The sequence below is a fragment of the Lutra lutra genome, chromosome X, assembly GCF_902655055.1.
Source record: "Lutra lutra chromosome X, mLutLut1.2, whole genome shotgun sequence".
NCBI lineage: Eukaryota > Metazoa > Chordata > Mammalia > Carnivora > Mustelidae > Lutra > Lutra lutra.
Window position 1 is genome coordinate 67,883,803 of NC_062296.1, and position 13,799 is coordinate 67,897,601.

Consider the following 13,799-nt stretch of genomic DNA (forward strand, 5'->3'; position numbering starts at 1 on the left):
AGGCATAAACCCTTTAATTACTAAGTCTTGGGGCACCTGGGTGGCTCTGTCGGTTAAGCGTCTGCCTTCAGCACAAGTCATTTTCTAAGGGTCTGGGGATGGAGCCCCCTCAGGGCGCCCCCCCCCCTTTCTGCCCCTGCCCCTACTCTTACACTTGCACTTGCACGTGTTCTCTCTCTCTCTCAAACAAATAAAATCTTTTTTTTTAAGATTTTTTTTATTTATTTGACAGAGCAAGACATCACAAGCAGCCAGAGAGGGAGGCAGAGAGAGAGGGAGGAAGCAGGCCCCCTGCTGAGCAGAGAGCCTGATGTGTGGCTTGATCCCAGGACCCTGAGATTATGACCTGAGCTGAAGGCAGAGGCTTAACCCACTGAGCCACCCAGGCACCCCACAAATAAAATCTTTTTTAAAAAAAATCAGGGTCGGGGCGCCTGGGTGGCTCAGTGGGTTAAAGCCTCTGCCTTCCGCTCAGGTCATGATCTCAGGGTCCTGGGATCGAGCCCCGCATCGGGCTCTCTGCTCAGCGGGAAGCCTGCTTCCTCCTCTCTCTGCCTGCCTCTCTGCCTACTTGTGACCTCTCTCTGTCAAATAAATAAATAAAATCTTTAAAAAAAAAAAAATCAGGGTCCTGGGATTGAGCCCCCCCATCAGGCTCTGCTCAGCAGGGAACCTGCTTCCTCCTCTCTCTCTCTCTGTCTGCCTCTCTGCCTACTTGTGATCTCTGTCAAATAAATAAATAAAATCTTAAAAAAAAATTACTAAGTCTTGATTGGATCCAAGAGTCAAAAGGAGTGTTTAAGAGCGGGTCAGTCAAGGGTGTGAGGACCTAGGATAGTGGCTGATTATTCGACTGGTAAAGATTTACCACTGTACGTGAATTAATCAGCAGCCCTGATTTTTAGTTTAACCTCATGTACTATTATTCCTGTATATTTCTAATCAGCCTCTCATTCAGAATATAACATGTGGTTCAACTTGCCTAAGAACTCAAAATCTTCCTATTCAAGTAATGGATTATATACCACATGACGTATCAAAATTTAGAAATAATTTTATTCAATCTTCTTAGTAAACTGGCAATGTTTTAACAATAAAATCCTAGGATTTGAAAAGTTAAAGGGAAGCAAAGTTGTATGATAGACATAATGAGATCTGTTCTCAAATCAAGGTTCTTTCACAAGATAGCTGGGTGAGGGTCAAAAAGAGAAATAGTAGTACTTCAAATTCCTCTGCTATAAATTCAGAATTCTACTTCACAATGTAGATCTTAAACAGATTAAGTTAGATAATGTATTAGCAAATAAAGCAAACCTACTCTTAAAGAAAGATGGGTATTTAAAGATTCTCACAGCAGGGGCACCTGGGTGGCTCAGTGGGTTAAGCCTCTGCCTTTGACTCAGGTCACGATCTCAGGGTCCTGGGATGGAGCCCCACATTGGGCTCTGCTCAGCAGGGAACCTGCTCCCCTCTCTCTCTCCGCCTGCCTCTGCCTACTTGTGATCTCTCTCTCTCTGTCAAATAAATAAGTAAAATCTTAAAAAAAAAAAAAAGATTTTCCAGCAATACCATTTTCTAGTGTTAATGTTATTTCTTGACAAATAATTAAGTGTTCCACTCTTTAATCTCTCTTGCTAGATTTTTCCCTTATTTATTTAGTCTTTTTAGGTCCACTGCCTCATGTACTTTACTGCACATGAATCACCTAGGGATACTTTAAAACTATAGATGTTGGTTTCTTAGATCCAGAATGAGATCTTAAGTTTAGCCTTTCACACCAGCTCAGTGTCTGTCTGGACTAGCAACCTCAGCCTCACATGGGAACCTGTAAGACATGCAAATATGCAAGCCCCACCCAAGACTTACTAAATCAGGAACTCTGGACATGGGGCTTGGAATCTGTTTTAACAAGCCTCCAGGGTAAGTCATACATAGGGTCAAGTTTGAGAACTGGGGTTCTACAATGAGGGTTCTCAACTTTGACTTCCCATCAGAATCACAGAGGAAGCTTTCTAAATTTGCAGTGCTTAAGTGGCCCTCCAGACAAACTATATCATAGGCTATGGGTTGGACTGAGGCATGCATATTTTTGAAAAGTTCCAAGGTGAGGGGCACCTGGATGGTTCATTCATTTAAGTGTCTGCCTTCAGCTCAGGACATGATCCAGGAGGCCCAGGATCAAGCCCTGCGAAGGGCTCCCTGCTCAGTGGGGAGTCTGCTTCTCCCTCTCCCTCTGCAGCGCCCCCTGCTCCTTCTTTCTCTCTCCCTCACTCCATCTCAAATAAATAAATAAAATCTTTAAAAAACAAAACAAAACGAAACTTCCCAGCTGATTCTGGTTTCCAGTCATGAGCAACACTGCTCTGAGGGTTGGGGGGGGGGGGGGAGTACCACCATATCCATTTGGTAGATAAGGAATTTAGAGGTTTCTTTCATTTGGCTTAAATTTTAATTTTCAATTACTCATGTTAATCTCCCATCAAACAGCTAAATTTTTTCTTTTGTTCTAAAGTTATTTGAATTAAATTTGGGTACTAGCTAGGAAAGATATAATCAGTTTTGAGTATAATAGATACGTGTTAAGTATTTACAGGATTTAAAAAAATGTATAGAGTACCTCAGAGTCCTGACGTGCCTTCAATTTGTGTTTGCTATTTTAACAATGAGACACTACTACCTCAGGTTAACCTTTGGGTCACGTGAAACATGCAAGTGAAATCAACTCTTGAATTTACAGAAGTAAACATGCTGTTTGAAGTTATTCATAGGAAAATATTAAGCTGTCTTTGGCATCCTTAGAATTTCTTTGAAATTAATCTCCAAAGCCATAACTTTCATTCTTTGCAAGGTCTAGACAGTGAACTTACAAAGCAAAAAAATGGCAAGACTTCATTCTCATAATTTTAAGATCCTTCAAGATGTAATTTTCCCTTCTCCTCAACCTGTTGTGCAAAATAAGGGATTACAACATTCTGGCACCTCTTAATCAATTTGTTCCCCTTGTGAATTCCCAGATCAGACACATTTTCAAACATAAAAACAAACATCAATAATGAAACACAATATAAGTGATTTGGAGACTCTCCAAAGCAATTCTTAACCTTATGACAACTGTCCTGCCCCCATCCCTTCTTTCCCTCACCCCAGGGTAGATCTAATCACTCTTTTAATAGAAGAAAGCCCCTGTATCTTTAGTAGCCACTGGGATCATTCTGGAGATCTAGAATACTGATTTTAAAACTCGTACCACTTCGGCAGCACATATACTAAAACTAGTACCAATTCTAGAACACTTACTCAGTTATTGCAACATGCTGGCACAGGGACTGTTCTAAGCAATTTATAAGCAGTTGCTCATTAAATTCTCATAATCACCATCTGCTCAAATATCACATCCTCAGAAATGTTTTGTCTGATATATGGAGGTATCCTTTACTTTCTATCTCATTAAAATCATATAATTTCCTTGTTAGTTTGTGACATGGTATTATTTATCAATTTTTATCTCCTCCATTACAATGGAAGCTCCATGAGGCCAGAAGCTTTGTTCTGACCTCAGTGCCAGAAAAAAACCAGGCTTATTATTGCTACTTTGTAAATACTGAATGAATGAATGAATGAGAAAAAAAATCTACTTGAGAACCAAGAAGGCTTTTCATGAAAAAAGGGATAATTTTGGAAGCACAAGATTTTGGTGGTAGGGAATGACTGGCTGACCTCATTGCCACTCAAAGTCATGGCCACTACCTTTTTCCACTGGCTCAGAACCAAGCAATGGCTCTTCATGTCATTCAAGGTAAAAGTCCAAATCCAGACAATAACCTCAAAGGCCCCACTGGGTCCAGTGCTACTGTTACCTTCCCAACCCTTTCTCGTAAATGCCTTCCTTGGGCTCATTCTACTTAGGCTACACAGGCCTCTTTGTAAGCATTCACCTTGATGACCGTGCATCAGCTATTCCCTTGGTCTGAAAGGATATTCCCAGGTATCTTTCTAACTCGACCCTCTGCTTTACATCTCTCAAATCCCACCCTCTTAAGGGAAACACTCCTTATCATCCTATATTTTACTGAAACCTAGTCATTCCCTCTCTGGTACTCCCTAGGACCTGACCTGGCTCTTTGTTTTCCTAAAGCCTCCATCAGTAATCACACACCAGACCTACCCTTATTATTGTCTCTTTCCCCCTGCTAGACTCCAGGCTCATGTTCTGATCTCTGAAGTAACCCCTAGTGCTTAGAATAGTGTCTGGTAGGTGTCTGGTACATGGCGAACATTCAGTAAATACTTGTTGAATAAAGGAATAAATGAATGAGAATGTCTCAGTCATTACTCACAATATCAGAGTGCCAACTGATAATAGTGTTAAAAATATTTGGATGACTGGATCAGAACCTTGCTTTGATTGTTCAAGGCCACTCCTGACTCTGGGCTGCACTGAATTACCCGGACATTCTTATTTCTCAGCTCCAATTTAAATGTTTATCACTCACCCAAGACAGAGTTAATTATGATTTCTAAAACTGTATCTTCTCCTTACTTATTTTATATGGATGATTTGCTGATTAGGGGCTACCTACAGACATTTTAGACATTCACTAATTTTACCAATAATCAGCTAATACTTTCTCTTCAAGGTAGATTACTTCTTAGGATGCTTTCCTTAAATCTTATACCCATGTAAGGGAATTCCTGTTATCCTATCGAGGTGATTTTTCTTTATCTACTCCCTAATTCTATAGATATAACTTATTTAAGACCTATATACGTTCTGGGGAGCCTGGGTGGCTTAGTCATTAGGCGTCTGAGACTATAAGATGTATAATACTCTGGGGTCCCTGGGTGGCTCAGTGGGTTAAAGCCTCTGCTTTTGGCTCAGGTCATGATCCCAGGGTCCTGGGATCGAGCCCCGCATTGGGCTCTCTGCTTGGCAGGAAGCCTGCTTCCCTTCCTCTCTCTCTGCCTGCCTCTCTGCCTATTTGTGATCTCTGTCAAATAAATAAATAAATAAAAATCTTTATAGACCTATAATACTCTTTGACCACATCACCACCCTTCCCATAGATACACAACCTCCATTCCCAGATTTTGTGGGGAATTCAGAGAAAAGGCAAGTAGCATGTGCAACCACTGACAAGAAGACACACATGAGTGTGGAGGGGGCCATTATTAGTGGCAGCAAGCGCATTAGCAGGAATAATAGTGGCTATAATTTATAGCTCTTGGATCAGCTAATCAACCCAAATGTGACAAAGTCTAAAGAAGGAAACAAAGTAAGAACACATTCTTAGGCCCTAAGGGGAACCAAAGTATGAAATGGTCTTACATGAGTAAAAGAAAGCAAAGCATGAAGGAATGAGTGTTTTATTTTGTACTGAACCCATGTGCTCCAATATGGACAAATCGGATGCAAAAAGGAAAAAAAAAAAAAAAAAAGGATTCAATTTAGCATGATCCCTGACAAGTGCAATTTGTCCTTTGAGATTTTACTTGGAAACCTATGTAGCCATCCCCAATTTACCCGCTGCCCCAAGACATTATTTGCTGCTCCTACTGTACTGCCTTCTGTATTCACTTCTTGGCACCAAAGAGTATATTAAAAACACTTATTTAAAGTCTACCCTTACTACACTGACCTCCATCAAGGAAGGGCCCCTTTCTAATTCATCTTTTCTTACCTAAAAGATTGGGCAGAGCACACATGGATTACCCACAATAAATATAATAGATGAAAACAAATAAAAGAATAAAATGTATTCCAAAGAGAAATTCTGAAGTGAGAAAGAAACTCTTGAGGAATTTCTTGGTGGAAGACTTCATTTATCTCAATACCATCAAAGGTGGAAAGTCTACAGAAAGAAAGGCAAAGACAGCTGTGGAGCCGAGAAGGGACAGAAGACCTGGACATATGTTCTATGGGAAACTAGATAAGGAGTTAACAATGAATGCATCAGTAAAGGGATTTACCAGAATTAAAGTTCCTTGGAGTGCTTATGATTCTTGTTCATCTGGGTGCATGGGAGAGCCTTTTGTAGCCCACCTATGGTTTTCAATGTTTCTAAATTACTTCTAAAAGCTCTGTTTATCTCAAACTTGTGGAAGGTTGAAATGGAGCTTAGCGGAAAGTAAGGTAAGAATGGTGGGGAAATCCAGGTAAGAGAAACCAGTCTCAAGGCCAAAAGGAAACACACAACAAAAAGAAAAGATAAAAAAAGATAATCAAATATAGCAACCCCTCCTTTAGAGACTGTTTTCGGGTCTCCTTACTGTCCTATTTGCTGACCAAAAGTGAGCACTGGCACAGTCAAGTCTATTAGTGCTCCTGTTAAGAGGCGTTTGTACCTTTGTCCCAGAAGCAATCTTGTCCACTTAGTATTGAGTCAAACTATTTCCTTCCTTACCCTGTTAATGTGGTCTAAGGCTTCATTAGCTTTAAGACACTCATAGATAAATTTTTCATGGTTTTTACAAGTGAGTTCACAGGTCCACCTTACATAGTGCTTTGGGCTAAGTGTAAATTTGTGGACTGGAGTGCAGTAAAGTGAAACTTTTATGAACAAGGTTGGTACTGTACAGAAAGACAGAGTGTCTCCCAGGACAGAGGCACAGAGTTCAGCGCTTGATAGGAGCCTAAAGCAAAACCATTAAAAATTTGTTTTTAAATATCAACAAAAGACAGACCGTTAGCATCAAAAGAGAAAAACGGGAGTCCAAGTGGTATAACTTAGATGATTTTATCCACCTATATATGCAAGAGACACAGAAAGTGGAGTTCTGGAGAACTCCATGAGCTGTGTCCTAGATACGGCCACACTCTGCTCTGCACGCAACATTTCAATAGCATCTGTCTCCCCTTCTAATTCGTAACACAGAAATCAATCCTTTGACTACGAATATACCAAATAGTAACAACCCCCCTACAAGTTAATAAATGATCACACTGAATACATACACTGACTCTCATCTTTAGTGTACAATTCCCTCTAATGCTACTTCTCACTACAAACGTTTTTAACAAATTATATTGCTTGACCCATTAGCCTCTTACAACCTGGGGAATCAAATCATCTCAGGGTGTAACTAAAAGTAGAATTTCTGATCCTACAAGGTACGAAATCCAGAAACATGTTTTTACCAGGGTATATCTGAATTTCCCCGAGTCTGCTAAAGCAACATGCAACAAAATTGCATTGTTCGGAAACTCGTTATACTGATATTTCTCATTTTCATTTAATACTTATTTTACATTTCCTTGGTTCCAGTTCCTGTCCAGTTATTCAATGATTACTCACTCGGGGAATTTCCCATAATTACAGAGGAGATAGGTTCTGTTATTACCCCCATTTTACGGCAGAGAAAATGGAAAGGCTCTCAGAAGATAAGATAACTTCACCACAGTTAAGAGAGCCAGGATTCAAACCCACACAGCCTAGCTGCAGGATATGCTGCTAACCACTGTCAAGCTTGTTTCTCACGGGAGCAATGCTACATTTGGAACTTTAATGTAGAATGTCATGTCCAAAGTCATTATTTCAGATGTCACTCCTTTCAATATTTCACAATAGTGTAAAACATAAACTTATCATTCTTCACTGTCAGATACAAAAGAATATCTTACCAGTTATTTCTGTTATCATAGAAAAGAATATCAGTGAAAAATGACACAGGTTTAGATGATCTGAAGCTGAGGTGGCAGGTGAGTGCTGCATTCATTCCACTGGGAGACCCTCTGATGACTCTGCCTTTTGGCAACGTCACAGAAAGAGGATGAACCTCGTCACCATCAAAAAGTCTTGCTGTGGGAATCTGGACACGTAACGTTGAATCTCTGTTTGAAATAAAAAAAAAACCCTCAAAATACATGCAAGTAACTGGATTTAAATGTGTCTTCCTCTGGTTTTTGAATCATTGGAAAAATTAAGCAAGAAATATTTGCAATAATATGCCCAATTATTAAAAATATTTTTGCGTCATCTCTTATTTTGTCACAATATAAGTAAGAACGATAATATATTAATGTGACCACATAAGATGATCCAAACTTCCTTCTGACCTCCATGAATTAAAAAAGAGGATTAAAACACCTGACTAAATACGTGTTTTTATCAATAACCATGATATAACTAGTATTGTCCTTGAATATATCCTTTAAAAAATTTACCAAAACTTACCAATTTGATAGCTAAAGCTTTAATGCATATAGACTAAATATAATACTCATAGATGCATATACACACACAAAAAATTTTAATGTGGATACTATTAAGCACTTCTATACATGTCACGAATAGTTTCTAATCATTACAACTAAAAAATTCTGCTTAATCTTCACATATTTCATTATATACCTATAATTTATTTAGCCAATCTAAAGTGTTCATGATTTCTAATACCACAGTATGTAGAATTAACCTTTAAATCTACACTTGATAATTTTTAGTCGTCAGTAAATATTTAGCCATATTTCTTTTAAAATTTTATTATATGTGTAGGCTCCTATAACAAATAAGAAGTGTTATCAAATGGGAATCATATTTCCCTACTATGTTAATTACAATGAAGATCATTCAGCTAATTAACTAAAAAAAAGTAAAGAGAGATCTCAACTACAATTACTTAAACTGATATGGTTCGTTGCATAAAAAATTAAAAAAATGTAATTTATAAATCAGGTTTGCATCCAATTTTGTTGTTAATAAGCTATGTGTCATTTGGTAAGTTATTAATGCTGTTGGTCTTATTGTGCATACAATGAGAAGACTGGGTTATATCATGTCTACAGTCCTTATTACATGTTCCTTTCATTATACCATATTTTTCAAGATCCAACTTTTGACTTGAGATCATTTTAAAATTGATATCTTTATACATTCATTCAAAATTTGAAAGAGTAAAACATTAATCTACTTATTAGACAATGTTTCTTGATTTAAAAAAAAAAAACTTTTTAGCACAATATAATTCAAGCCACTTCTATTTTCTGTTTAAGTGACAAAGACTAGTATCTGTTTATAAGATAGGGTCTTGAAAGAACTGGGAAACCTGAAGTTGTCCAGTTAATGTTGAGAAACTACACTCCTGTCACCAAATTGCATTCAGAGCAAGCTCTAAAGTGTACGTAAGCACACATCATATCTTGCAGGCCAAATGTTAGAAACTAGAGGCTGCTTTGGGCTCCACAACTTGAATGATACCCATTTATTTTCAACCATCACATCACACTTGGAACTTTTTTCACTGGACCTCAGAATACTTAACTGTAAAATAAGAGACTGAATGAAGAAGCTCTGGGGTAGCTACACGATCTAGAAGTTGATGAAAATAATGCTTACAGGCAATTTATACTGGTGCACAAACCCTCACATTTTGTATCACTTTAGCATGTCAACTAGCCACTCTATATATCTACATCTTTATAGACAGGCTTATATTTCTAAATAAAAATTAGTTTGGCTAATTAATAAAATAAAATAACTTTGGCTTTCCTTTTTTGTTGTTTTATATAAAGGATATCAATATACATGGCCTTTCTTGAGTTTCAAAAAAATTTTTATTTATTTATTTATTTGACAGAGAGAGATCACAAGTAGGCAGAGAGGCAGGCAGAGAGAGAGGAAAGGAAGCAGGCTCCCTGCTGAGCAGAGAGCCCGAAGTGGGACTCGATCCCAGGACCCTGGGATCATGACCCGAGCCGAAGGCAGCGGCTTAACCCACTGAGCCACCCAGACGCCCCAAAAATTTTTACCTCAATAGCTTGTTTCTAAGAGCTCTGAGTTGTCTCATGAGCTGAGGTTCATCCACTTCACAGCTATAGCTAGATTCACGTACACATATATCACAAATTATAATTCTTTTACCGGTCACAGGACATTTGTGCAGTTCCCAGGTTTTGCTGTTCTGAATAATGCTACTATGAAATAATTTCAAACATATAATACATTCATGCAAGAGTTTTTCTTGCATATACTGTGAAGTGGAATTACTGGGCTGTGAAATATGACAATATTACACTTTGCATATTATTATCCAGTGTGGTCCTAACTCATTGACATTGTGACTAGGACCTGACTTCTTAATGTTTATCTACCTATGACAGGCAAAATGCTTATCTTATTTTAGTCTCCAATTTTCATTTCCAAATCTACAAAAAGGTCAGTTATATGCTTTCAGATGTTCATTACCCATTTATGAATCCTCTTCTGTGAAGTACTTATCGGGAGTTTTTTTGTCAACATTTCTTTTGAGTGATTGGATATGTTTCTAACTAAATTTATCAGTCATTTATTTTATTCTTTTTTTTTTAAGATTTTATTTATTTATTTGACAGACAGAGATCACAAGTTGGCAGAGAGGCAGGCAGAGAGAGAGAGGAGGAAGCAGGCTCCCTGCTGAGCAGAGAGCCCGATGTGGGGCTCGATCCCAGGACCCTGAGATCATGACCTGAGCTGAAGGCAGAGGATTTAACCCACTGAGCCACCCAGGCGCCCCCATTTATTTTATTCTTAGCATGATTTCAAGTCCTATTTAAGAAATTCTTCTCCTCCCACAGATGTTGAAATTGTTTCCCAAAATATTTTTTAAATTTCTTCCTTTCACATTTAAGACATCAATCCATTTGTAACGGATCTTTGTGTATTGTGTGAAACAGAAATCCAGTTTGAAATATTCCACACAGAATCAATTGTTTCAGCACCATTTACTGGATAGTAACCCGTTTTCTCCACAGAGGTCAATACCATTTTTATCAAAATTCACTACCTATTCATATATGGGCTTTCTGCAAGTCTCTTTATTCTATTCCTTTGATCATTTTTATCTATTGGCACACCACTACCATATTGGTTTAATCTCAATATTTGGTAAGGCAAGCCCTTCTTATCTTATTCTTCTTCTGGAATGGCTTGGCTATTCTTTTTCTTTTTTTTCAAAAAGATTTATTTATTTATTTGGGGGGGGGCAGGGGAGAGCAGGAGTATGGGGGGAGTGGCAGAGGGAGAGGGAGAGACAGTGCCAAGCAGACTCAATGTTGAGTGCAGAGCCCAATGTGAGGCTCGATCTCACGACCCTGAAAATTCAAGACCTGAGCTGAGATCAAGAGTCGGAGGCTTAACCAACTGAGCCACCCAGGCACCCCAGGGCTATGTATTTTAAATAGTGAACCTATATGTGTCTATTTTGATGAACAACCTTCATAGCTTTAAAATTTTACCTGCAGATTCTTTTAATTTCCTATATGTAAAATCATCTAATCTTTACATATTTTATTTCTCTTAATTTCATGCATGGACTGTTTTTCAGGAAAATGTATTAGAGAGGCAGTGATAATAGGCATCCTTGCCTTTTCTTTTTTATTTAAATGGAATTAATTTATGTTCCAGTAGCCATGGTAATGTCTCTTCTCGATACATGATAGAAAATTTTAACAATTTAAGGGATATCTCCTTTATTCCTGATATTAAGAGTTTTATCATAAATGGTTTTGGAATTTTACCAAATGCTTTTCTTCTGCAGCTATGGAAATGATGATGTCATTATTCTCTTTAATTTGTAAATGTGGGAGATGAAATACAAAGGTATTTTAGCTTTTCTAACATTAGGCAAATCTTATAACACTGGGATATAACCACTGGGATGTCATGATTTATTAAGAGATTTGTATTATATATGTAATATACATTATATTAATAAGTATATTTAGTTTAATTCACTAAGGATTATTGCATCTATAGTCATAAAAGAGATTGGCCCATAATTTATTTTTCTCATACTGTAATTATCTGATTTTATAATAATATTTTGACTTCATAAAATAAATTAGAGTACATCATATCTTTTTCTCTTGTCTAGAATTTCTACAAGGTCCGAGAAACCAGTTTCTTGCAAGTTTAGTAAAACTTGCCCATAAAAATATCAGAAGATGGTTATTTTCCTTGTAAGAAGATTTTAACTATTGATTCAAAGTCTTTCAACTTTCTATGTATTGCCAGTATGGTTTTACTAAATTATATTTTTTCTACGGGGGTGCCTGGGTGGCTCAGTGGGTTAAAACCTCTGCCTTTGGCTCAGGTCATGATCCCAGGGTCCTGGGATTGAGCCCCACATCGGGCTCTCTGCTCAGCAGGGAGCCTGCTTCCCTCTCTCTCTCTGCCTGCCTCTCTGCCTACCTGTGATCTCTGACAAATAAATAAATAAAATCTTAAAAAATAAAGATTACATTTTTTCTACAAACATCCCATTTCATTTAAGTTTTCAAATGTGCTGGAATAAATTTCCTCATAGTATTTTCATTATCTCATTTTTCTCCACTGGATATATAATACGCCCCATTATTCTTAATACTATTTAGTTGTATCTTCTGTCTTTTTGTTCCTTATCAGTATCACTGTATCAGTACCCACTATATTAGTTTTTCAAAGAACCAACTTTTGGGTTCAGTGAGCCTATCTTCTATATACTTGCTTTCTATTCCCTTAATTTCTACTTTTTCATTTTATCTACATTCTACATCCCTTAGGTTTAATCTATTATTATTAAGCTGAACACTTGAAACTTCTAATCATTTTTTATCTACTATCAGCATTTAAGACTACACATCTTCATCTAAGTACCATTTTTCCTGCATTCCGTAAGTGTATTTATTTGTTTATTGCTTAACCACTGGAATTTAATATAACAGATGGCGTTAACTCAACACAGATGCAGGCCTAATTGTCTAAAGAAAACAACAGAAGTGACTATGTGTTTCAAGTTAAGTTCTCAAATTTAATACTCAAACACTATTTATATCAGGGAATGGTATCATGTTTTGATGCATGGTAGTTTAATTATTATTTATTTGCAGAATTCAGTATTATATCTTCTTTGATTCCCCATAGTAGATTCTTTTAGGGGGCCCTGGCTGGCTCAGCCAGTTGAGTGTCCAACTCCTGATTTTGGCTCAGGTTATGATCACAGGGTCATGAGACTTAGCCCCTCTGTCAGACTCTGCACTCATAAGTCTGCTTGAGATTCTCTCTCTGCCCTTCCCCAAATCACATGTGTGTGCGCATGCACGCAATCTCTCTCTAAAATTAAATTAAAAAAACAAAATGAGTTTTTTTTTAAGTTCCAAATGTATGGCAGATCTGTTAATATTTTAATGATTTTAAAATTAGAATTATTATCAGAAAACATAGTATATATATGATGTCAATTTTTAAAAATGTGTTACATTTGAGGGGCACCTGAGTGACACAGTTGGTTAAGCATCCAACTCCTGGTTTCAGCCCAGGTCATGATCTCAGGATTGTGGGATTGAGCCCTGAGTCAAGCTCCATGCTCAGTGGGGAGTCTGCTTGGGATTCTCTCTCCATCTCCCTCTGCTTACCCCCTATCCTACTCATGTTCTCAACAAAATAAATTATCTTTAAAAAAAAATTGTTAAATTTGAACTATAGAATGATACACTCTCAATTTTTGTAAATACCTCCTATATGGTTGAGAAAAATGTCTACTCTGTAACTGCAGGGTGCGGTACTTTATAGCACTATTTTTAATATGACTTTTAGTATTTTAATAATATTAGTATTAAATGAATTAGGCTTTTAAAACACCATTTCCAAGTTTTCTTTATCAATACATGTATTTTTGTCTTTTGGACTCATCAATAATTGAGATATGTGTTGAAACATCCTACAGTGATGAAGGACTAGTCAATTTCCCTGTATTATTTTAATTTGGGGTTTATATATTTTAGTTGTGCATACAATTTTAGAATTCTGATAGTTTCCAGGTGAGCTGCACCTTTTATAATTAATGTA

The 13,799-nt window shown here is 37.3% G+C and overlaps 1 protein-coding gene across 1 annotated transcript in view; it reads right to left on the minus strand.

The window, feature by feature from the left end:
- Positions 1-13,799, minus strand: part of CFAP47 (cilia and flagella associated protein 47) — a 544,336-nt gene that overhangs the window by 380,165 nt on the left and 150,372 nt on the right. Inside the window, exon 28 of the mRNA XM_047716464.1 lies at positions 7,619-7,828. Coding sequence (XP_047572420.1) covers positions 7,619-7,828 — 210 coding nt within the window. The remainder of the gene's footprint in view (positions 1-7,618; positions 7,829-13,799) is intronic.